Here is a 26338-nt window from a genome sequence, read left to right on the forward strand (position 1 = left end):
GGTAGTGAGCAAATTTTGCTTTAGAGAAATGCTCGAATGTTTGGGAAACATCTTCCCTGCACCTAAGTGTTACTGTAAATATTACATAATGCACCTAGATTAATGTACTTTACTGGTAGCCAATTATAATCATTATAATCCCTTTTCGTCCAAGTGCTGTCTTCCGAGCAAACTCGTCGATTCTGATAAGGGGAGTAACACAGCTTCATGCGGGCTTAAATATCAGTGTTTAGTTCGGGAATAAATACATTTTTATAGTCGCATGATAAGATGCCCTCCATTTCTTTCGGAATAGTTTTATATTCAGCACCTGTTTTGGAAGCAACCTTAATATTTTACTTCGCATAAGATTTAGTCACTGCTAAATAATTAGTGATAAAGAAATTTTCAGCCTGTAAAATTGTTTCCCAGGACATGACAGTGCCCATGCGCATGTTTATAACGATGTCTTCGCGGCGAGTAATTCGTAGCTTGCACTTTAACGTTACAAAAAATTAATCGCTGATTATTGTAAATTCTGTCAAGTGTGGAAAAGTTCTCTCACACGGTGAAATTTATTGGCATTGCAAAACAAAACAATTACACTACTAATTTACCATTATATAATAACATCACACACATCAGAAATCCCTTATAATTTCCTCGGTTTCAGGAAATCGTTGACAGTTAGTGGCACATGCAGTAATACACTATCACATTCTATGACAGTGGCCGCAAATAGCATCTCGGCAAATTTAATCCCCTCAGCGCTGTATACGTGAACAATCAGCTTTCCTGTGCGGCGAGGTTTCCTGTATGGTGTCGGCGTGATCTCATTTTTGGGGAATACTTGTGCGTGGTTGTCTGGAGGCCAGAGTTGATGTGCAGTCAGTTTAAAGCAACTCGCCATGCAGTAAGCTCGCAGTGCTATACATTTAACCTGCTTAATCATCGAGTCAAGTATGATATAATGAACCAGGCTTTCTCGATTCAATCTGAAGTACTGCAAGTCAGAGCACGAACCTTGTATCTGCGTGAGCTTGACACTAAATTCGCCTGTCTCACTCGCATGTGATACGCGCAAACTGTTTAAAAGTCGATAAGAAAAATAAAGCTGTCATTAGGCAGGCGTTAGTATTAGGCGCGTGAGCGCGGTACAGCGCAAGAAACGTGCAAAATAAATCTAGAAGACTGGTGGTTGCGTGCTTTGTTTTCCTAAAATCCGCGCTTCTTCGACTGCACTGGCGATATCCTTGGCTTTTCTTTTCCGCAATATTGCAGAAATACTGCAGATGGCACGTTTTCGTCGCCAACAAACCCTCCGTAAACTCGGAAGCAGACCTACGCAGCGTGCGTTTCTGCGAGCGCCGCTGTCTGCCGATCCACACTACCGGAGCGACGGTGGCGCCACCTCTAGGTCGATCTCGCGGTGAATAATGAAGGCCCTCGTGGCGAGCGAGCCGAGCCGGAAGGCCCATTATAGTGATATTGAAAAGTAGCGGAGAGAGAACGGAGCCCTGTGGCGTACTCTTTTTGCCCAGAGAAATATTACAGAGGGAGTGGGGACCGGCAACGAGCGTGGCAGTGTAATCCGTTAAGAGAGCACGGATATAGTTGTATAGAATTTCGCTCACCGGCAGATTGTGGAGGTTGGACAGAATAGCTGTGTGTTGAATGTTATCGAAAGCTTTAGCGATGTCGAGGCCCAGGATGAACTGCGTGTGTCGAGTCTTGTGGTCCAGAAGTTCATGCTTGAGTTGGAGAATAACATCACACGTGGATAGATGGGGCCGAAAGCCAATCATGCTTGGCGGGAAGAGATCGCGCTCCTTTGTGTATGTCGAGAGCCGCGCCAATGTAACGTGCTCCATGGCCTTGCACCGCAGGAGGTGAGTGAGATCGGAGTGAGCTTTTCGAGGCTTGGGGACTTACCTGCCCTGGGGATTAGAATGATTTTTGCATGTTTCCATTCTTTTGGGAGAACGCCGGACTCCCAGTATTGCTGCATGTAGGCTGTGAGTACATGAATAGAGCGGTCGTGGAGGTACAGTTAATCTTGTTATTGATGTGGTTTGGGCCGGCTGCCGAGCTCGGACGTAACTTAGCTAGCGCAGTCCGCACCTCTACCGCTGTGATCGGGGCACTGAAAAGAGGGTTGTCGGTTGTCGGGACCCGAATAGTCTGGGAGCAGAATAGAGGGCATAAGTTAAAGCTGATAACGCTGCTGCCTTGCAAGCACAGAAAGAAAACTACTAATGCGTTTATGTGAACCGAAAATGATGGTACACATGTGTTTATGTGTACGGAAAGGGACACTGCAAAATCGGTCGATCGTGGTGGCTAGAAACCCATCACTAATTACTCTTTCCAAAAGGCGTTTGCGGTAATGCGTCTGGGGAGGAAGCGTCGTAGTCACCTGGGAAGAAAAATATTTTCGACCGAGGAATGCACCGTGGCCCTTTCAGAGTAGTAAGGACAGCCTTTGGACATAGTTTTCTTTTTTTTTTAGAACTGTTTAGGCACACTTGGAGACAACTTATTTACTCGTCTTGTAGTTGTTAGACTGGAAGAGCATTTCGTACCAGAAAGTGTGGCGTCCCACAGTCGCATATAACTCATAAACATTCATCATCGACCAGATGCCTCTGGCAAGGCTCCCTCCACCTTCAAAGGAGGTGGAGGGGGAGGGGGGAGAGAATGTTTTATGTGGGACGAATGTTCTACTCGGAAAAGGGCCGCAAATAGCCATAAAGGCGATCACAGTCACGGAGGTGCTGCCACTTCCTCGAACGAGAAGCTCAGTTTGCAATCGCGCCTGTCAGGCGAGGCGTCGTCGCTGATACTACAAGGCAGGGGAACGACTTTCGTGCTGGATTGGAGGTCACCAGCTACACTCGGCGGGACTGGCGCATGCTAGTTGTGCCGTTTGGGGTTTGGGGCGGCGAAAGATGGCGTGCAACGGGGGTCAGTGCTAAAGCCCCTCGATAGACGACGATAAAGCCCCTTCTTTTATTCAATGCGCGGCTGTGGCCTGCCACGCTTCCTCCTCCCCCGTCATCGTCGCGCGTTCACTAGTTCGTTTAGTTAGTTTAGTTCGGTTAGTGCCGTTATGGCGGACACTTTCTGCGCACAGAATCTGATCACGCACCTCATGACCCAAGGAAAGCTTTCGCTTTAATGCTAACCTAGGCTCGCCATTTCAAATTCATGAAAGAGGAGAGAAGGTACGCGCAAGCACGTGTCAAGTTTCACATATTTGGATTGTTAGCTGATCTTCAGGCACATATACTACGTGCGCATCTACCTCCAGATAGGCGTGGGCGCTCGAGACGGCGCCTGTGACTGGGAGTATTACGGCTTCTATTCGCTAGCTTTGTTGTTTACTACAAGAGCGCTCCTCGGACTTTGCTGGGGACAAAAAGGCGAACATAATGGTGGAAAAGTAGAATTAAATTCGACCCATTGTCGTCAGAAATGAGATCTTTTCTTTATCATCATCATCATCAGCCTGACTATACCCATCGCAGGGCGAAGACCCCTCCCATACTTCTCCAATTAACCCAGTTCTGTGCAAGCTGCTTCCACTTGACCCCTGCGAACTTCTTAACCTCATCCGCCCACCTAACTTTCTGCCGCCCCCTGCTACGCTTTCCTTCCCTTGGAATCCAGTTTGTTACCCTAAGCGACCTTCAGTTATCCTCTCTTCGCACTACATGTCCTGCCCATGCCCATATTTTCGTCTTAATTTCCGCTAGAATCTCAGTAACTTCAGTCATTTCTCTGACCCACTCTGCACGCTTCCTATCTCTTAATGTTACCCCTACCATTTTACATTCCATAGCCCTCTGAGTTGTCCTCAACTTAAGTAGAACCCTCTTAGTAAGCCTCCACATTTCAGCCCCATAGGTGAGTACAGGTAAGATGCAACTGTTGTATACTTTCCTCTTGAGCGATACCGGTAAGCTGCTAGTCATAATCTGCGAGTGCTTGCTAAATTCTTTCCATACCAATCTTATTCTTCTTGTTATTTCCTTTTCATGATCCGGATCTGCGGTTACAACCTGTCCTAAGTAGACATATTCGCCTACTACTTCCAGTGCTTTGCTACCTAACGTAAACTGCGGTTCCTTCCCTTGTCTATTGAACATTAACCTTAGTCTTCTGCATATTGTTTTTTAAGCCTACTTTTTTACTTTTCCTGTCTAGGTCATCAATCCTTATTTGCAGTTCATTCTCCGAGTTACTTAGCAAGGCAATGCCTAAGAGAACTTCTTGTTGGGCAAATCATCAGCATCAGCAAATCGCAAATTACTGGGGTATTCTCCATCTGCCCTTATCCGTAACTGCTCCCATTCCAAGTCTCTGAATACTTCATCTAAGCAAGCTGTGAATAGTACTGGGGAGATCGTGTCTCCTTGCCTAACACCCTTCTTTATGGGATTTTTTTTTACTTTCTTGATGCAGAACTATAGTTGCGGTGCAGCCACTATATATATATATATATATATATATATATATATATATATATATATATATATATATATATATATATATATATATATATATATATATATATATATATATATATATATATATATAGGGTGGCGCTGGTGAACACTCTCAAGGTTCGTATACAGACAACACAAATACCCAAGCAAGTAGCAGGGGGGACAGCGGCCGATGTAGCTCAGTTGGAAGAGCACCGGACGCGATATTCGGAGGTCGAGGGTTCGGTTCCCACCATCGGCACGTTGTTTTTTCTTCTACTTTGTGTTTAATTATCCTTCCGCTACACATATTACTTTACTAATTTATGTGATTATCGAAGTAAAAATTAAAACAAAAACAAGACAAAGTACAATCCCCAACGCTTTCCTTGGCCTCGCCGACTGTTGGCTTCTTTCTTTCATGTATTATAACGAGCACCCTCATTTCCCCTCAATTGAGCTGCTTGTAGATTACGGGGGTCTCGGCTCTGGCAGTCTTGAAGCCATAGGTAGCGTAAGAGGGTTCTAGCACAGCTTTCGCCCTCGCTCTTCATCACGTTCTACGTGACGCTGGCGGTAACAAAGGACGCTCTACGTCCGCCGCTATGGCTGAGGGTGGCGCTGGTGAACACTCTCAAGGTTCGTATACAGACAACACAAATACCCAAGCAAGTAGCAGGGGGGACCGCGGCCGATGTAGCTCAGTTGGAAGAGCACCGGACGCGATATTCGGAGGTCGTGGGTTCGGTTCCCACCATCGGCACGTTGTTTTTTCTTCTTCTTTGTGTTTAATTATTACAGATTACAGAAATTTAATTATTACAGATTAAGAGATTACATTACTAATTTCTGTGATTATCCAAGTAAACATTAAAAAACAAAGACATAAAGTACCATCCCCAACGCTTTCCTTGGCCTCGCCGACTGTTGGCTTCTTTCCTTCATATATATATATATATATATATATATATATATATATATATATATATATATCTCCAGCACTTTCACGTAAGGCTCGTCTACCCCCTGATTTCGCAATGCCTGCATCATCGCCGAGGTTTCAACTTAGTCAAATGCTTTTTCGTAATCAATGAATGCTATGTATAAGGGCTGATTATATTCCGAGCATTTTTCTATCACCTGATTGATGGTATGGATATGATCGATAGTAGAGTACCGTTTCCGAAAACCTCCTTGATCCTTTGCTTGATTGCAGTCTAAGGTTGTCCTGATTCTATTAGCGATTACCTTAGTAAATACCTTATACGTAACAGACAGTAAGCTGATTGGTCTGTACTTTTTAAGGTCCTTAGAGTCCCCTTTCTTGTGAACGAGGATAATGTTTGTATTTTTTCATGGTTCCGGTACCGTCGATGACACCAGGCACTGCGTATATAGGGTGGTCATTTTTTTTAGCACAATATCCCCCCATCCTTCAACAAATCTGTAGTTATCTGATCCCCTCCAGCTGATTTCAGCCTTTTGCATAGTTTCTAATGCTTTCTTGACCTTGTCCTTCATCACTGGTGGAATGTCTGACTGTTTTTCCCTACCACCAATCTCATTACGGTTCAGACTACTTTGGCTATCTGTAGAGATCTGTATAGGTTTGGTTTTGGTTTTGTGGGGTTTAACGTCCCAAAGCGACTCAGGCTATGAGAGGCGCCGTAGTGGAGGACTCCGGAAATTTCGACATCTGGGGTTCTTTGACGTGCACTGACATCGCACAGCACACGAGTGCCTTGCTTTTGGCCCTCATCGAAAAGCGGCCGCCGAGGCCGGGATTTGATCCCGCATCCTTGGGAACAGTAGTCGAGCGCCCTAACCACTGCGCCACCCCGGCGGGGAGTAGAGATCTGTATAGAACTCCTCGGCTACTTTGACTATCTTGTCCATATCCGTGATGACGTTGCCCGCCTTGTCCCTTATCGCACACGTCTGGTTTGTGCCTATGCCCAATTTATTCTTTACTGTTTTAAGGCTTCCCCCGTTCTTTACGGCATGCTCAATTTTCTCCACGTTATACTCTTACATCGGCCACCTTGCGCTTATTAATTAGCTCTAATATCTCGGCCAATTCAACCTGGTCTGTTTGGTTGAAAGCTTCCAAAAGAAAGCTCTAAATCATATCGAAGCAAACTCGAGAGCCAAGGTATTGCCATCAATTTTCGGTCTTCCAGAAATCGAAATGGGAGAACCCGGACACAAACAAGATGTATCGAGATGAGTTGTGGGCCCTCTGAGCACTCCATACCACCATGTGCCATATAAGGAGTATGTCCACACATCGCCCTTTGCCCGTCTGGCCCTAATAATTTTTCTTCGTTTTAATTCGGTTCAACTTGGTGTCCAACATAGTATCTTTAGCGTGGCCAATTCATTACCGACCTCCTAAGTTAGGTTGATCACCCCCCAAACCTGGCCCATCAGACCGCTGTATCACAGGTCTGATTATCACCGCAGTAACCTCCTTCGCACCCTCTGGGTACCGAATGTCGCGGTTTAATTGGTATAATGAAATAAAAGCGGGATGCTATGTACTATATCAAGGTGGTCAAATCCAGAGCCATTTAATGAGAACGTTGCAAGTTTTAGCCATTTGAAATTTCATTCATGTGCGCATTTTTCTCCTGTGGGGAATTTCATACGACATCCGGACTCGGACCACAATCATTTGCACGCTACACGGATCAAGAGGCTTTACTGAAAGATTTATCAGCATATGGCCTATTGACCTCTCCAGAGGTGCCGCAGATCGCAAGTCGTCACTATCCTCCAAGAAGAGGAAACAACGTACTTTCATCCGCCCACCTGGCAATAGGCACTGCAGTACACCAACAGCGTGTCAGTAATTAAGTGCTTACGCTCCAACTAATAAGCCTTTGGTAGTTGTTATCTACATGATTAATTTAGTGCTTACGCTCTATCTAATAAGACTTTGGCAGTTGTTATCTATATGATTTAATTTTCCGCTGCCCGAGCATGCACTTACACTTGTTGCTCATGCAAGAAGCCATGAAGCCATCGTAAAGGAGCGATGATTATCCTTGATAGTAACGCGACATTCGACACAGGGCCTACGTTTCAGCCTCCTCAGGTTATAGCTGTCCAGGTTTCTTTATTGCTTCAGGCAACACGTGTGCCACGACATTGTTTTTCTAACGACCGCTGAGTGTGTCTCTTCTTATGCTGCCGCAAGCTTCTTTTTTTCTCTCTTAGGGGCAGAAGCCAACCGAATGAACAGTCCGCCGCGGATGTCTTCGTTTGTTTCTTCAGTGCCATCGCCAGTCCGTCACAAGTGCACTTTTTGTTCAGGAAGACACCTACCATGAAGGTTTCTTTAGCCCACTCTGTTTGTTGTGGTATCTTCTTTTTACAATGTCAGAACTCATGAACACTATTTTTCTTTAAATTAGCTGTGAACGTTAAATAGTCGTTGTGAAGCACCTTTCCTGCTTTGAAGCAACTCAAGATATTTCAAATCTGCGTCGATGCCAGCGCCGTGCACAATGCTGCGAAATACGGAGCGTGAATCTGCCAGCAGATCTGTCACAATGCCGTGCTCCAGCACCCGACCATCGCCCATGATCACCACTCTGAAATGAAACAGGAAAAGAACTTCTGACTCGTACTTACAAAACATGATCACTCTGATGCACTCGACCTATGTGCGTGCGTGCGCGCTCGCTTGTGTGTGAGTGAGGCAGGGGGGAGGGTGAGAGAGAGAGAGAAACTCCTTGTGTGGGCTCCTGCTCCGCACAAAGCTGTGACTATTATCTCAGCACGAAACGTCGCAAATAATGTGCCCCGATTCGTGTATACTTCAACTATGCGAAACCGGTCGAACTGTAATGACCGATATTTTTCGAAAAAAAGCTAGACGTTCTTGCGAATTGAAATAAAAAAATGTGTTTAGAAGACATGTCAAGTACTACCTACCGGCATTTTTTTTTCCGCCTGCTTAAACAACCAGGTGGCATCAGCGGATTAATATCTGAAATGTCGCTTTAAACATCAAGGAAAGTTGTTAAGCGCCACAAAATAGTCCGACTCCGGTGTTTCCGACGAGGTAACCATAGCGTAGCCCTTGTGGGAATTCAACACCCCTTCTTTCACGGGTAGCTCTTTTCTTTCCCCTTCTGGCCTCCTTCCCCCAGAGCTGTTGCGTAGATGGCGAGGATGAGAACACTGGCTTAGCGCGCCGGACGGCCCCTTCTTTCCCCTCCCCTCTCATGTCTGGGGACAGCATCTGCATACTCGGATAGACGACGCCGCGATACCGGAGTACACGGATCATGCTGCTAGGAGAAAGACGAACAACGGTGGGAGCTCCCAATAAACAGCCTGGCCCGCTGGCTGTGCCACGGTGTGTCGTTCTTAGCGGTCATGGCTGTAGCCTGAGCTAGCAGCTATGTGTTTGGCTATTAGAGCAGAGCCCGAGCCCCGTTTCAAACCCCCACACCCTTTATACTGGGCAAAGATGAAAGCGAGTAAAGTAGAAGAATATTAGATGAGACCGTGCTCTGTACGTCCGAATCCACCGCGATTACAGTACTTTCATCGGCATCCGGTTAAAACTGACAAATGAGCAACATCTATGACGCCCACATCAGAGCTTTTTCGTAGTCGCTGGATCGGATATAAGCTGATGCGCGGCAGCCAACGAACTCAAATGGCCGGTTCTCAGCCGCCATTAATGCTTTTTTCAGTACCAGCATCAAAGCAAACTTTCGTAATGAGCAGTGCTGCAGGGGTGAATTTGGCACCATTTAATTTAGTCGCGGATGAGAGAACTGTAATCGCCGTGCATTTATGATCACGTATTTTCCTGTCACCGGTACTTTTTTTTTAATTCTCTGAGTTTCGTTCCAGCAGAATAATGGAATAAAAAGTTCCACGATACAGATACCTCATCAGAAACAATCTGGGTTAAACTATTTTCATGATACATAATTTTTCCATTCCCACCTTAGCATTTACGGCGATATTTGAAAAGCTCGTTAGCTACCGCCGACAATTTAGTCAAGTTGCCGGAACAAATGGGCACCAGTGGGTACATTACATGACATGTAGCAACCGTTACTTTATTTCAGCTTGGAGGGACGCTAAGGTATTTTTTCTTGTCATGGTTCATTTCAGCGGGGAAGCCCTGTATATATATTTTTTGAGAAGCATCTTGCATAAGCTTCCACAGGTAACGGTTGAAGAAAGTAGGCAATTCTTCAGCATAATTACTATTGACTTTGTCAAGTCTTGACAAAGTCAAGTCAAAATCAAGTCTTGCCAAAGTACGGGTTTTGTATCTTACGCTTGGCAGACAGAAAAACCTTGTCTTATGTAAGGCACAACGGGATAGGCATCATTGTGTAATGCTTGAGAAGCAGCGTTCTATGCTCGCCTTTGCGCGCCTCCAGCCGCAATATACGCCGTCTTTCTAGTGAGCGAATAGTGCGACGGCCACTATGTGATGCCAGTGTTAAGCAGAAAAATCCACCCCAGGTTCTTACACCCTTGCAAAGATCATAAGATAGCAAGACAAGTATTGGTTAGGTTTTGCTGCATGAGTGAGTAAGAGCAGATGGGAGGGGGGGGGGGGGGAGAAACTATACTATGCCGCCTCTAGATTGTGGAGAGAGCCACTTTCATACAAACACCTAAGTATCAAAGAGAATGAAATTTTGTGGGGACGATGACATCTTTCACGGCAAAGACACCGACATTTTGACACAATTCTGTGCATAGAGCTTATACAAGATTATAGACATGCATAACATAAAGTACCTCGTTCCCCTCTCTGAGAATTTGTGCAATAAGCTTGTCAGCGCCGTGAAGACAATCTCCTAGAGGCTCCTCCAACAAGCGAGTTTGGGAGTTATTATTGATCAGCGTCTGATCTCATTAGTAACTGCCGTCAACAAGATATATTCTCCTCTGTTCGTTACTGAAAGGCACTAGCCGACTACGCAGTCTTAGTGTAATGTGCACCAGAGAACGTAGCACGTCCAATTACTTTATGTAGCTAAGGCTTTGCCAGGAACTTCCGATGTAGATTGGATTCGGGGAAAACTACGTTCGGACCTACCTTAGAAATTATGAAACTGCGTTATTTTTATTCCGCATTAGGTTATTTGTTATCGGCATGCTTGGAGTGAAGATTCATACCAGATAAATTTGCATCCGTTCTCTTGTCATAGTCCACTCACCTGTCATAGTCGAGTATTGTTTCTATGCGATGAGCTATTGTGATGACGGTGCAGTGCGCAAAGCTCTCTTTCAGGGTGGCCTGCACCTTCTGCTCCGTGTCTGCGTCCATCTGCGATGTGGCCTCGTCCAGAACCAGGATCTTCGTAGCCCTCAGAAGTGCGCGAGCGAGAGCCAGCAGCTGACACTGGCCGGCGCTGTGAGGTCATTAAAATATTAATGATTTTGACACTGCCACATAATACTGTAACGAAGTGTTCGCACGTTGAACTTTCTTGACGGCACGACGGCTCCGCCGCATTGAAGAAAGGGACCAGGCGATTTCGTTTGATAACACAAGTTAACTGAATTTAATAAAGATGAACTCAAACAATAATTAAAGCGAATCCAGTAGTACCAAATAAACAACTAATTCAAATTAACAACACATCAGTCCGCCAACGCGACATCTTCCGAGCAGGGGTCCCGAGCAGCAGCTCGGATGGTCGCCGTCCTCCCTTACTTGCCGCCAAAACCCCTCTGTCAACGTCCTTCAGGATTCTCCAGGCAGTGTTTGTTACCAGGCGGAAATGCGCTTATCGGAGCCAATGAGACGACATTCTTTACAGCTGAGAAACCAATAGGACGCCGGTGCCCGCGAGGTTGTTTCCTGGCGAGCACCGCGTGAATTTCTAGAAGACGCGGCGCATCTCCGCCTGGCACCCAAACACACAAAAGGTAAACCAAAAACACATGGGCCGCAAGGACGCAGACGGCACAAAACACAAAGCTCCGTCCGTGCTCTCAGCCGTCGCCCCCAAGCCCTCAGGCGTTAACCGGTTGGGACGCGAGCTTTCAACAGCCCGCCTCCTTCACAGCCGTTAACCATTTTCCGAACGGCGTACATCGCGAATACCCCCCCAAGAAGAAGGGGACACAGGAAAGCACAGCGACGCCGTGCAAAAGAAAAAAAAGGACCGCTCCCCGGCTGTGCACGGGTCCGGAAAACGGCGCGCGACATAGGCATAGCTCGCTATGCGACACCTCCCCCCTATGAAAAAGAGTGTCCCACTCGGTCACAATCATGCCCGTACAAATAAACCGCTAGGAAATGCTATGAATAACTATGTACAAGGTTCAAAAATGAAATTACGTCTACCGTCTACCACACAACAATACCAAAATTGAATAAAATATACGCAATGCCGAAAAAACGAGAAAATATAAATGTCAGGTGAAACAGATTACAACCAGGAAGGTAGAGAAGAACACTTACACGCAATAAAACATTGGCATATCAGTCAAAATGTTACAGGGCACACTCAAAATGTCCACTTGCACGTATTCACACAAAGCACAAAACATTCGGGAGTATATACAAAGTCACGGCGGATTAATTAACACTTCCGTCCGCGCTGTAATACATCTCGGTATCACTGTCATAATCGGTCCTTACTCCTTTGGGGTTGGTGCGAGTTCCCGTGGGTCTACACTGAAATGTTGATTCGGAGTATGAATATGTCTCAGTCGCACTTCCAGCAGAGGTACCGCGATCACTGTTTTTCACGGTCGAGGCCGCTACACGTTTCGGCCTTGCGGAGACACGAACACAGCGCTCAAACGCATGCACACCATCACCACGATCACCGTTTGCTGACTCGTCGTCGGCGTCCTCATCAGAAGCAAGCCGTGGGTGGTAGTGTTTCAGACGTTCAGCGTTGACGACATCCCGCTTTCGGCCGGTGCGATCGATGACCTCCCAGTTATTTTCTGATACCTTCCGGAGCAGACGGAACGGCCCGTGGTATCTGTGGAGCAGTTTGGTGGTCTTTCCTTTCGAGCGAGAAGGCGTCCACAGGTACACAATGTCTCCCGGATAGAAAACAGCATCCCGTCGTTTGGAGTCGTATGCCCTTTTGTTCTTTTCTTGCCGGTCTTTCTCACGCTGGGCTACGACTTGGCGCGCCTGGCGAAGCCGGTGCACCACCTTGTGAGCATCCACTTCGTCACAGTCGACCTGCGCGACACCGAGGGCCACCTCAACAGGAAGTGTTGGCTCGTGTCCATGAAGAAGAAAAAACGGTGAAAAACCTGTCGTTTCGTGTTGCGACGAATTATAGGCGAAAAGAACATAAGGCAGGAATTCGTCCCAGTCCCGATGATGCGAGGAGACATACATGCTGAGCATGTCGGCAAGCGTGCGGTTGAAACGTTCGCACAAGCCATTGGTTTGCGGGTGGTACGCTGTTGTTTTCACGTGGTCTGTACCCATGGCTTTAAATATTTCCTCAATCAAGGAAGCAACAAAATGTTGTCCGCGGTCCGTAATGATGCGGCCTGGTGCCCCGTGGCGTAGGACGATCTCTCGCACAAAGCCCTGCGCGGCCTCAGCAGCTGTAGCCGCCGGGCATGCTACTGCTTCGACCCACTTCGTGTGGTAATCAGTCATCACGAGGATGTAGCGGTTTCCGGATTGACTCTTCGTAAATGGTCCCAAAAAGTCCATTCCAACCTGTTTAAAAGGCATTCCCACCGGGGGAAGAGGCTGGAGAAACCCGATTGGTTTGCCCGGTGGGGCTTTGCGCGTCTGGCAGTCAGGGCAAGACAGCACGTAGTTTGACACCTGCGCGAACATCTTAGGCCAGAAGTAACGCCTACGTATCTTCTCCCATGTGCGCTTGACCCCGAGGTGTCCCGCCGTGAGATCATCGTGGCAGCCCCTTAGCACCTCTGACCGCAAACATTTTGGTACAACCAGTGCGTCGTAGTCTGACTCGAAACCTTTCGCTCGCCTGTGCAACACACCGTTGATCATTCGAAAACACCGTGCCGTTTTTTTCAGTGTTCTGGCAACGGGTGAATCCGGGTTCTCCAGGTGTCCTATCACTTCCCTAATCCAAGGGTCTTCCCTCTGCTTCATGCCTACATCCACGCGACCTAGCACAAGCAGCGGTGCAAAGTTATCTTCACTAACCGGTGCCGGCTCGCGTGGCAGGCGAGAAAGGGTGTCTGCATCTGCGTTCTTCAAACCTGGGCGGTGTTTGAGAGTCAGGTCAAACTCTTGCAACAGCAGGGACCATCTCATGAGGCGTCCATTCGGATTCTTGACATTCATCAGCCATGCGAGGCTGGCTTGATCTGTGATCACGGTGAAGTTACTGCCGAATATATAAGGTCGAAACTGCCTACAGGCGTAAACGACAGCCAGACATTCCTTTTCTGTGGTGCTGTAATTAGCTTCCGCTTTGTTGAGATGACGGCTGGCGTAGGCGATGACATGTTCCCGACCCTCGTCTTTTTGAACCAGCACAGCACCAAGACCGTAGTCACAGGCATCCGTATGGATTTCGATGGGCTTGCCTGGCTCGAATTGACGCAGAACTGGCGCCGTAGTCAGCTTCTCTTTGAGCGCTTGCATGGCCGCCTCGCATGCCGTGTCCCACTCAAACGAAACATTCTTTCTTGTCAAATTAGTCAAAGGTCGGGAGATTAGGGAGAAATCCTTGATGAAACGCCGATAATAATTGCAGATTCCCAGGAAACTCTGAACTCCTTTCTTGTTTTTTGGCGCTGGGAGCTTTTCGATCGCGGCTATTTTGTCCGGATCTGGTCTGATGTTCTCTCCAGTAAGCACGTGCCCGAGATACCTGATTTCTTGTTGCGCGAAGCTGCATTTTTCCGGCTTCAGACGCAAGTTGGCTTCATCAAGAGCGCTTAACACCTTTTCCAAGTCCTCTAGGTGAGTTTTCATGGTCTTCGAGAAAATGACAATGTCATCCAAATAGGCCAAACACACCCTCCAGAGAAGGCCACTCAAAACTTTGTTGATCATCCTCTGGAATGTCGCGGGAGCATTGCACAGACCGAAAGGAACGACATTGAACTCGTACAGACCGGAGCCGCATGCGAATGCTGTCTTCGACTTGTCCTCTTCGCGGATTCCTACCTGCCAATAGCCTGAAGTGAGGTCAAGCGTCGTGAAATATCGAGAACCCTGCAGCAGATCCAAAATGTCATCGATTCGCGGTAATGGGTGCACGTCTTTCTCGGTAACCGCGTTCACCCTTCGGAAATCAACGCAGAAACGCCAACCTCCCTGCGGCTTTTTCACGAGAACGACGGGCGATGACCAGGGACTGTGCGACTCTCTGATCACTCCGTCACGAAGCATCTCTTCCACTTGCGCTTTAATGACCTCCCTCTCGAAGGGTGAGTGGCGGTACGGATGTTGACAAATGGGTGCTGAGCTGCCCGTGTTTATAGTATGCTCCGTTACGTGAGTGCGCTGAATCGGATTGTGCTCGCCGGTAAACAGGTGACGAAACTTATGAATAACGGACAAGAGCTCATCCCTCTCAGATGGCGTCAGGTGTGGCCCAGTTTGGACGTCAAAGTCCTCTGTCGCAGTGGGGTCGTGTGGCACGGCGAGTCCGAGTTGCGCCTCATGAAGTGATGTGGCCCAGCCGATCTTCGCGTCGCGATGTACCACTATCGGCAGCAAGGTAGGGTTTGCAACACGGACGATTCCGATCCCACCAACCACGTTCACGACGGTCCGCGCCACCTGCAGTCCACTTCTAAGGGTTGACTTTGGCTCGACAAGCTGAATTCCGTCTCTCGGTATGTGTACCCTTAAAATGGCTTCCGTACGAGGCTCGATGGAAACTTGGTCTTTACTTCGTGCAGTGATCACATTTGACTGCGATTGCACGCTAGTATTGAGGTGCAGCTGGTACACTTCACTCCCTATTTTTAGTTGTTTACGGAGGAAGTCAATCAGCAGGTTTGCCTGCCGGCAAAATGGGAGCCCCCCTATCAACTCATAAGGGCAGTCCTTGAGGACAATGAATTTTACGCTGAATCTGGTTGATCCGAATTGAAGCACTACTTCTGTTTCTCCTACAGGTGCTAATAAGTCTCCGCTGATTCCTTTGATAAAAGCAGTGCCCTCAGTTAGTTCGACTTTTGAAGCAATTTTAGCCGCGAAGCCGGACGAAATGATGTTTACGGAGGCGCCAGTGTCGATGAGAAGGGTGGTCTTCAAGTTATTTGCCTCGACTTGGACCGTGAGGAGTTGGTCTTCGGTCATCACGCTCACAGATCGGCCAGGCTGACCACCTAAGCCCGGCCGTTCCCGTTTCCCGGATTGGGAGCCTGCTCGTGGCGCGCATTTCTCTGTTCGCGGTCCTCGTCTCTCCATCGCTGGCGACAATTTCGAGCTATGTGACCGCTTCGGTTACAGTAGTGGCATCGCGGCCGTCCGTCGTCGTCACGCGAGGTTCTCTGGGGCCATGGCGCGCGCCTACGAAAAATTTCTTCTTCCATTGCCTTTAGACGTCCGGATAACGATTCTAGAGAGGCGGCGATCGCCTTGAAATCTTGCTCACCTGCGAGCCTTTGTTGTTGACCATGGGAGGCAGCAGTGTAGGTGGGAAGTAGGTGGGGCTGCCCAGATCCCGGCACAGTCAACGGACGAGGCTCGTTGTCAGCACTGCCAGCTGTTGGCAATATGTTAGAATTACAAACACAGGGTCCCGTTGCCAGGTAGGTGGTGTTTGCTGCGGTGGCCGGCAGCACCCGGGAAGTGAAACCCATCAGCGCGGCCTGACTGAGGCGTTGCAGTGTCTGCAGGAAGTCGGCGCAGCTGGACGGATTGGATATTATCATCTTCTCCATTGTCGCCGGTTGCAGGCCCCGCAGCAGATGACGCAATTTGTCTTCTTCCGGCATTTTGCGGTCGACCCTGGCGCACAGCTGCAGCACATCATAAAAGTATTGCTCCGGAGACTCCGACGGCAGGTGTACCCGGTTCTGCAGCCGAAGGTGAGCGATTTCCGTCGCGTGGCGGCTGCTGAAGCAGGTCTTGAGCTTCGCCGCCCAGTCACTCCAAGAAATCGGCGCACCGGTAAGCAGCTGTGTGGTGTGCCACTTCTTCGCATCGCCATCAAGGGCAAGGTATAAAAATTTCACCTTTGTGTCGTCGTCCCAAGCGTTCAACGATGATACGTGCTCGTAGCAGGTCAGCCATTCCGCCACGGACTCCTCAGGGGTTCCCTTAAAAACAGGAGGGGGGATGGACATCCTCGGTTGAGAGCTCGTCATCGTAGCGAAGTCAGCTGTCGCCTGCATGTCCGGATCACTCCTGAGATGGGGGCGCATCTCCGGTAGAGCGGGGTCGTCGTTACCACGCACCCTCCACCACTTGTAACGAAGTGTTCGCACGTTGAACTTTCTTGACGGCACGACGGCTCCGCCGCATTGAAGAAAGGGACCAGGCGATTTCGTTTGATAACACAAGTTAACTGAATTTAATAAAGATGAACTCAAACAATAATTAAAGCGAATCCAGTAGTACCAAATAAACAACTAATTCAAATTAACAACACATCAGTCCGCCAACGCGACATCTTCCGAGCAGGGGTCCCGAGCAGCAGCTCGGATGGTCGCCGTCCTCCCTTACTTGCCGCCAAAACCCCTCTGTCAACGTCCTTCAGGATTCTCCAGGCAGTGTTTGTTACCAGGCGGAAATGCGCTTATCGGAGCCAATGAGACGACATTCTTTACAGCTGAGAAACCAATAGGACGCCGGTGCCCGCGAGGTTGTTTCCTGGCGAGCACCGCGTGAATTTCTAGAAGACGCGGCGCATCTCCGCCTGGCACCCAAACACACAAAAGGTAAACCAAAAACACATGGGCCGCAAGGACGCAGACGGCACAAAACACAAAGCTCCGTCCGTGCTCTCAGCCGTCGCCCCCAAGCCCTCAGGCGTTAACCGGTTGGGACGCGAGCTTTCAACAGCCCGCCTCCTTCACAGCCGTTAACCATTTTCCGAACGGCGTACATCGTGAATACCCCCCCAAGAAGAAGGGGACACAGGGAAGCACAGCGACGCCGTGCAAAAGAAAAAAAAGGACCGCTCCCCGGCTGTGCACGGGTCCGGAAAACGGCGCGCGACATAGGCATAGCTCGCTATGCGACAATACGCAGAAACGTCCACCGCGATAACGCCGGCTATTTCTTGAAGAGCAGTTTCGCGAATATAGATTTCGGCTGTCTAAAAATGCCTTAATGAAATGTATAAAAAAAAACAACTAATATCCCTTCCAAGAAATTTGGCGTTTCTAGTGCGCAGGTTGTCAATGAAGGTTCGTAGAAAGATATTGTTCTTCTCAGGTTTCTCCAAGGGAAGTAGGTATGTGAGGCGCTCTCAGAGGCACGTTGCACTCGGCGGCTGGAGGCATCACATACTGATCAATGTTTTAGACCGTTTTTGCGGCGATGAGGAAAATAGCCTCGAACTCTGAGCGCGCGCGACCATTCCTCCTCTCTGGTATGTGGGGACGCGGTGGTATCCAAAAGCGCGTGCGCAGTAGCCGAAAAACGTCGACGGTACTCATTTGATACAATAGCGAGCGATCAGCGCACTATCTTTACTGTTTATTATATTTTATGCGCTATTATAAATACCCTATACCCCATGCTTTCTTTCTTTATCCCCTTTTTTTCTGCCCTCTTTCTATGTCCTCCCAGTTAGTTTTATTTCCTCCGGCTGCAGCTCAGGTGCAAACAAATGCCGCGGTAAGCAAAATGTTTCTTTTTTTTACTTTCTTGTCCGAATTAAAAGGAAAATAACAACTGAAGACGGATGATTAACTTATGATAAAAAGATTAATAGCGATCGTATGCAGGCGTTTCACTGTGAGCCTTTCCATTTCCAACTCTTTCAATACGGCAAACACGGGCGGACTCTAAATTTCAGGCACCAACAGAAAGTAGCCTTGGTAGCATTTCTTGCGAGTTGCGAACGTTTTGTTGCTAGGAAGGCACAAGAGAAACTGAGATGCTATTACTTGTGGCAAAAAACATTTACGACATTCTATCTGCTGAAAAAAAGCCACCAGAAATTTATCAAGGTATGAAAGACCATGCATGTCCCGCTTGAACACAACTGTTTCTAATTTAATAGTTATAAACTTAGTCAGTGAAACAGAGTTAAAATTTCTTTTTTTTTTCAAAACACAAATTGCGCGAGCTTTTGCACCCGGTAATATATATGAATGTGGTCATAAGAATAACAACTCTTCCTTAATATAAGCAAATTTTTTGAAAAATATGAGCTATAAAAAAATTGATCATAGAAGCAATCAAATTTCGCTTTGATCATCATGTGCCTTTATTCCATAAAGATCAACTGATCATTTTCTGTTTAATCTCTCCGCACGTCAGCACGACAGCAACATCTGATGAATTCAGCTAGAGGCCAGTCACAGAAATTCCAGAAGAGAAGGTCCAGCCGTCGAATACAGTCATCGCCACTCGCCGCACGCACTGGCAATCCGGTGCCTGAGGCATAGAGCCAATGCTGAAATCCGATCGCGAAATAGACTATGCTACGGACTCTTGAACGTAGCGGCTTTGTTACAAAACATCAATTGACCTTGGGTAGTACAAATGATTATGAAATAGATACTATATTCATGTAGAATACAACCCCAATAAAGTTGCGAAAATGCTACTCAGCAGCCACTCAAGCAGTTAATAGAATATATTCATCATAGTTAGCTCCAACGAATGTAGCTCGATTAGCATTGTTTCGAAATATCTCATGAATTGTCTACATTTGCTTGCTGTCACTGCTCAGACTTAAAGGGACACTAAAGACAACAAAATATGCTATCAAAATCTAATAAATGGCATTTCGTGACTTTGTTGCCACATATCCGGCAGCAAAAAATCGAATTACCTCAGAGATATTGTGATAAGCAGCTGAGGTTTCTTTTTTTTTTTTGTTCCCGCCGGTCAAATTCAAACTGTTTTCTCCTCCTCCGTGGTAAGGCAGAATGACGCACACTATGACGCAAGAGGGGACTCCGTGATTGCTGAGCATTCTCCTAATTTAATTCACTAACAGAAGACTACACCACTAATACAGTAAAAGCTCCAGTTCGCTTTTATAAAATTATATTAGTTCAAAAAGCCTCCTCGCAGTTCTTTTGCAATCCCCTCATTTGAAACATATTAGAAACCTCCAATATTCTAGGATGTCTGCTTACTACTCCGTTGTTATGCTGATAATGGCGTCCATGTGTAAACCTATCAAAGCACTGTTTAATTTAAAAACTATACAAGTAACAGACACTCATATTTGTGGCTTTCCTTGACAGTCACAACTGAGCGTCAAGCTAGATCGTTGCCTGCTCTATACCTCTAATGTTTTCTGCTGGAGCATTAGGACACAAACCTGAGGTTTCCTCCTTTCTCAGAGATGGCGAATGAAAGAGCCTCTTGGGTACGTTCAACGAATTCGCTCATGCGCACGCTACGGAGAACTTTCCAGAGCTGCTCGTCTGAGTAGCAGCCTTGTGGGTCCAAATTCTCGCGAAGTGTACCAGAGGACATAGAAGAGTCCTAAAAAAGAGTGAGAAGATATTCTCATCACTGTGGTGTGCAGACAAAAGTTGCCAGGTTAACGGAGGCACACATGCAAATGTTCACCACCTAAACGAATAAAGGTCCCCTTTAGAACAACTAAAATTATAGAAAAACTACTTCACGTTCGCGACACGCGATTGTGCATTAAATCAACCTATAAATCTTATATATAGTAGTCAGAAAAAGATACATCTGTAATATTGCGTTGCTGATAGGTAAACGCCCATCAAAATGGTGTTTTTATAATCCTCTCATGTGGTCTAAGGCTGCCTGCGCTACTGAATATAGCGTTCTGTTAACGCACATCAAAATGGTGTTTTTATAATCCTCTCATGTGGTCTAAGGCTGCCTGCGCTAACCGAATATAGAGTTCTGTTGCTGAACATGAGTTCTGTAATACAACGATTTCGGGGGCGAAATTTCGATGGATGTCTAGGCTTTAGGCTAATGCGTATATCTGCCAAAAAAACGAGCACATGGAGCGCAGGGCGCCGATGACGTATGCATATTAGTGCGGCATCGAGATGGAGGTTGTTGTTAGCTAAAGAATGGGTTAGACTTGCTGATTCTTCTGGTATCTGCTCCGCCGAAGCAACACATAAATGTTAAGCATACCCACAAATCAGGCCCATGCGTGACCAGACTTATCTGCAACGTTAGAAGCACCCGCCTCGCCAAGCTCTCCTTTGGTTGGATGCACTGATGAAGCGAAATTACTAGATGTATTGCGCCTATGACAGTAACATTTTTAAAACTCTAAGATGTCTCATTTCTGCATAACGATACCTGAGAAACGTTGAAGTAGTTACACATCTATTGCAATTTAACCCGTCTTATATATTTGTGGTGTTCATCAGAAGACACAATATGATGAATAAAGATCTCAATTCTTATTTAAAACTCATTATGTCCAACCAACAACAGTTAGCGCAACCACCAAATAACATATAGTGTTCCGCAACTTTATCGGGTGCGTTTTGAAAATTTCTCCCGCCCCAAACGGGGCTCATTTGCGCTAAAACCGCCCAGAAAGCTTGCGCGCTGTTGTCCATTTTGTTGTGCAGTAAGTCCTTACAGCGGTTCTTGTCTTGCTTGCTTCCATATGATGAGAAATCAGAGCCGTTTGTGACGAGACTGAAGTAGCAAAAGACGCAAACGCCAATTTTCCTCCGAAGAGTAGCAGTGGCGCCATCTAGCATCATTACAGGAACTTGCCATTCTTGCCTCGACGCTTTTTATCCGCGGCCCTTTCCTCCAGCGACGCCACTTGACGCCATAGTTGCCTTTTGCTGGAAACTCTGACGTGACGTATTTTGCTCCTTAGACTCGTCGCAGACGGTTCTGGTTTCTCATCATGCGCGGATAAACCAAGTGAGCACCCCGGCCAAACCTCGTAAAGAACATGACAACAACGCACCATCTTTTGCGCGGTTTCAGATCTAATGAACCTCCGGTTGAGGCGGAACAACACTGTATGTGAGCAGAAGTAGGTGATACGGGATAAAAGATACTATTTAAAATAGCAGCGAGAAGAACAGTATAGAAGTTGTATGCGAGATACGACTCCTACAGAGTCTCACTGGTCTCACATCTCTATCCAATAGGCAGGGCAATTCTGCTTCTCCTCACAGCACGCGTCAGGTGACTGCAAAATGTTCCCCTACGCTGCTGCTGCAAAAAAAGAAAAAGGATGCTAAAACACGAGCATTGTATCTGTGTCTACCGTCCCTCCAGAAATGTCTTAGAAAGCGTCGAGGATTTGTTAGGCAGCAGAAATGTGCTACTTGTGTGCTCGCCTACTTACAGTTCATGCACGTATAACTAAAACTATGACATAGAAACTAATCACAACCTTCTGCCTAGGTTCTGCACAGCATCATTATGAAGACGCTACAAAGTATATATGGCACCTGTTGGGTGCGATTCTGTCGGGCCATGCCGTTTATTTGTTTTATAATAGAGAAGTAAGTACTCACTGACATCCACCCAAGCACAATCATACGGCTACAAAGGCAAGATATGTTTAATGAGAAACTCCTCGGTTAAAGAAAATTTTGTCCTACTTTTGGGATCTAAATCAGAATCACTGCCTTTCCGCGGTAGTTTCTCTATCAACTCAGCTAGCCAGGACAGTCAGGTGAACAAAGTGTAGGGTGAGAACGAATTGGTCGATAGCTAGAAATGGGAACGGTGTTGATCGAACATTTAGGGAAATCCACCAAGATGGGGTAGATTTGTAATAAGGCAGTAATTACTACTAGACATCCAACCAAGTTTTAGGCAATTTTCTTTATTAATGTTTCCGCCCTGACGATTAACCTCGGAAAAACTTCGCTTTTTAGACGAAAACTTCAGCATTTCAGTTGCCGTAAAATAGACTTTATAAATTTTCCCCGCGCCCCTCATACCTTGGGTATAATACTGATAGCAGAACGTAGACGATGTAGGGGTGCAGTACATATGTCCACACCGTCAATTCTGATGGATCCAGACGTTCGCTCTATCATACGGAGCAGGGCTAACACCAGCGACGATTTGCCTGCGCCGGTCCTTTCCACGACAGCCAACTGGAAGTGAGTGCATTTAAAGAACTTTTAATAATTAGCACACACATATGCGTAATAGGTCGCCATATTATGACGTATAAATAGGGCAACTACACCACAAAACACGGTAAAAGAAGGAGAAAAAACAGGACCTATGAAGAATGGGTAAGCGGCAAATAGCCTAGCCTACCAATCTACTTTAGGGCTGCAGATATACAAACCTATAAGCTTTCCTTCTGTCTTTTTTATGTTTCCTTGTCCGCTGTGAAATATTCGCCTTAGTGGCTGAATTCTGAGAAGCAGGCTACCGCTAGTTCAATAAGTAACTCACACAAAGTATCATTCATATAATTACTAAACAATGTTGAGTCCCGCCCTTTCGCAGGCAGTAAATCTTCAGTTGTGTGATACTGCGATCTTTGCATTCGCAAATCAGAAGATCACACAAGTATCATACAAGGAAACAGGAATGGACACTTATCAAGTGTAAAAATGGCTTGGGTTCAACCCCGCTTAATATACGTTATCAAGCAGAAGTTAGAATGAGCATGATCAGAAACAGTTTTCTGTACTTTAGCTCCTCCATGGCTGCCTGAGAACCTCAAAAATTATGAGGAACCCTTAAGCTCCGCTTTAGGAGTATGACGAGACAGCGTAGGCTACCACCCCAAATATAAATCCCCGCTATAACCAAGCCTTATCAACTTCACTGCGTGGTCTAGGCAACGGTACTGGCAGGCTTATTCTGATATCATCCTCATATATTCATGAAAAGGCAACAGTTGGCAGCTCCTGTCAAATGCATTGTCAGGCAAGTTCATGTCTAGTTACAGCTCGGACATGTCAGCTGGCACCTACCGCCTGCATCGCCATGCTCGTTATTTTTCGCTCACAACGCCAATGCTGACGCCGGATTTTTGTTGGAGAGATTCTGTAACGCCATTGCGTTACAACATCGCAGCTGGGTCTAGACGACGAGATCTTGAGGGCATTTTGGAGGAGTAAGCCCCAGGAGGCCAGCCAAATGGTCAGCGATGGCAGTGTGGCAATATATAGGCAGGGGACTGGAAGGTTGTAAAGCTCTGTCAGACAGTGTTGTATATTTGTGGAGCTGTGTACCGACACAAATAAAGTTTGGCAGGTATATAAAGAAGAAGAAGAAGAAGAAGAAGAAGAAGAAGAAGAAGAAGAAGAAGAAGAAGAAGAAGACGAAGAAGAAGAAGAAGAAGAAGAAGAAGAAGAAGAAGAAGAAGAAGAAGAAGAAGAAGAAGAAGAAGAAGAAGAAGAAGAAGAAGAAGAAGAAGAAGAAGAAGAAGAAGAAGAAGAAGAAGAAGAAGAAGAAGAAGAAGAAGAAGAAGAAGAAGAAGAAGAAGAAGAATTAGTGGCGCCGACTCCGCGCAGCAACCGTGCGAAAACGACAAAGAGAGCGGCGCTGGCTCCTCGAGCCGCACATGAGGTCACTTCTCGGAAAGACCACTGCCAGTTTTAGCATGGAAGAAGTAGAGCTTTCGCGCCAAAAGCATTTGCAGAGTTACCAAATCAAGCTGTCTCATATGGTAGTGCGAAGCTGCAGCCACACTCACGCGTACCTTTTGTCCTGCATGCGCTTCAAAGGAGACGTCTTTCAGGATGTCCTCAGCAATTCCAGGTCGATAGGACGCGTAGAAGTGGTCAAACCTTATGACACCTCTGCATGGCCACATATCGTCGTAAGGCTGAAGGAAGAGCCGAGCACTTGACGGGTCCTTGAGCTGAGTAGAGACTGACTGCAAACAAGCACAGCGTATTAGCTTTCCATTTATCATCATCATCATCAGCCTGACTATACCCACTGCAGGGCGAAGGCCTCTCCCATATTTGTCCACTTAACCCGGTTATAGTGACATTTAAATTCCACTGACTTAGTTGATGGCTGCGAATGGACTGGGTGCTGCTCTAATACAGAGCAAGCATCTGGCTTTGCTGTCAAATTCCAACTGTCTCGATGCGGTAACTCGCCGTTGTGCGACAATTGACAGTATTAAAAAGTGAATGCATAATCATGGACATAAAAGAATACAACGGATGCATGGCTATCTGGCATATTGTGTTCACACAACAATCTATGCCTTGCTGCATCCTGATAAGCATTCATTGTTGTATTTGCGCATGAGTATTAGATAGGCTCGCGGCGCTGATTGTTTCTATTTAGCTTATTTATCTGTTTCAGTGCATGATTCTGTATTTATCTGCAGTAACCTACTAATAACTAATGATTTAGGTGCCATTGGTGCCAGCCTTCTAGGTTTCTCCAACGTGATCATCCAATGAGGCCTGCAGAGCTGCTTTACTCCTACCAGCAGTTCTTAACAGTAAATAAGTGTGCCCTCTCCTGGTAACTATATGCCGTTAAACGAATGAAGGAAATAAAAAAGCGGCACAAGCCAGGATAAACTGACAGGCACACTAACAGCACTAGCCGTTATTTACGTGAGGCCATACCACCGAAAGAGATCATTCACCCGTGACCAGCCCACTCAAGAGAGCGAATGTATTGGAATAAAAGAACCCGGTTTGTAAAGGGCAGCTTATGTAATATATTGGAATACACACTGCGGTGTACAAAGTGCACCTTATGTAATGGCCACTCTGCAATGTAAAAGCAGCCCATGGACGCGGAACGTGGTGCCCAACGAAATTTATTCACCGGGGAAACCGAATCTAGAGTAGCATTCTCAATCACCATGCGTATTTTTCGTGATACAGTACAAAAAATACATTACAGTGGTGTCTAGTTCATCTATACCAGCGTGAATATTTTGTATTTTATGTTCTAAGAGTGAGGATGTGGCAAACCATCGTTGCGACGATAATTAGACACTAGTTCAGCGTTAATTAAAGCCTGTTTACCAGCTATCTGGACGAATCTAGGAGCCCGAAAGCAGCCGTCATTGAACCACCTGAGAAAGGTTTGGTGCGAGGGACCCCTTGCTCAAGCATTTCACCACAAAAGCGCAGGAAGCCATTCGAGCTTGTCCCACTCAATAGCAATCCCGTAGATCCCCGGTGCCATTAAGGAATCGAGCTCACCGTATCTCTCACGTGGGGCGAGTGCCCATTCACTTTGCAAAAGCAAGGGCTTTTGGTCTTTAGAAATTTTTCGTACTATATATACACAAACTTTTCTGAGCAACGGTACAATAAACCCAACGGTAAAAGGAATCTTGAAAACATTGCTAATTTTGATGTAGTACTTACTGCATGCATGGCACTATTCTAAATCTCTGCCACAAGGCTTCACCACAAATACTTTTGGTCAAATGGAAATCGACGAGTTGACTGCTAGTTTTGTTCACCTATGATATCAGCAAGACCTGACAGCAGGTAACGAACAAATAACGATATTCATAAAATGACAAGTAACAAGTACATGCACGCTTTTCACGAACACTTCGCAAATGTAAATACTCGACAGTAGTAGCAAAAACAAAAATCTGACCTGTCACATTATTGATTCCATATCGAAGGAAACACAATCGGCACAGCAAGCAAAGAACATAACAAAATCTGCACATACAAGACCTGCATCGGAGAACTTTCCCGATCGAAACAGTTTTTGGTACCATGCCCAGCACGGCAATTGCGACGCATTACCCCAAGGCAACAAGAGCTACGAACTAAACTATCTACTGAATAAATATATTGAAGACAAAATGTAAAAGAGTAAGCCTTGC

The 26338-nt window shown here is 46.5% G+C and overlaps 2 protein-coding genes across 2 annotated transcripts in view; one reads left to right on the forward strand and one right to left on the reverse strand.

The window, feature by feature from the left end:
• LOC146208927 (uncharacterized) overlaps positions 1-26338 on the forward strand; it is a 261822-nt gene that overhangs the window by 95910 nt on the left and 139574 nt on the right. The window lies entirely within an intron of this gene.
• Positions 7458-26338, reverse strand: part of LOC146208929 (multidrug resistance protein mrp-7-like) — a 34255-nt gene continuing 15374 nt past the window's right edge. The window contains exons 4-10 of the mRNA XM_084597285.1: positions 25515-25521; positions 25134-25140; positions 24215-24391; positions 22488-22646; positions 19889-20055; positions 10670-10864; positions 7458-8062 (exon numbers count right to left, since the gene is read on the reverse strand). Coding sequence (XP_084453411.1) covers positions 7879-8062; positions 10670-10864; positions 19889-20055; positions 22488-22646; positions 24215-24391; positions 25134-25140; positions 25515-25521 — 896 coding nt within the window. The 3' untranslated portion in view covers positions 7458-7878. The remainder of the gene's footprint in view (positions 8063-10669; positions 10865-19888; positions 20056-22487; positions 22647-24214; positions 24392-25133; positions 25141-25514; positions 25522-26338) is intronic.

Source organism: Amblyomma maculatum, chromosome 1, assembly GCF_055883805.1.
Source record: "Amblyomma maculatum isolate TAMU_Amacu chromosome 1, ASM5588380v1, whole genome shotgun sequence".
NCBI classification, from domain to species: Eukaryota; Metazoa; Arthropoda; class Arachnida; order Ixodida; family Ixodidae; genus Amblyomma; species Amblyomma maculatum.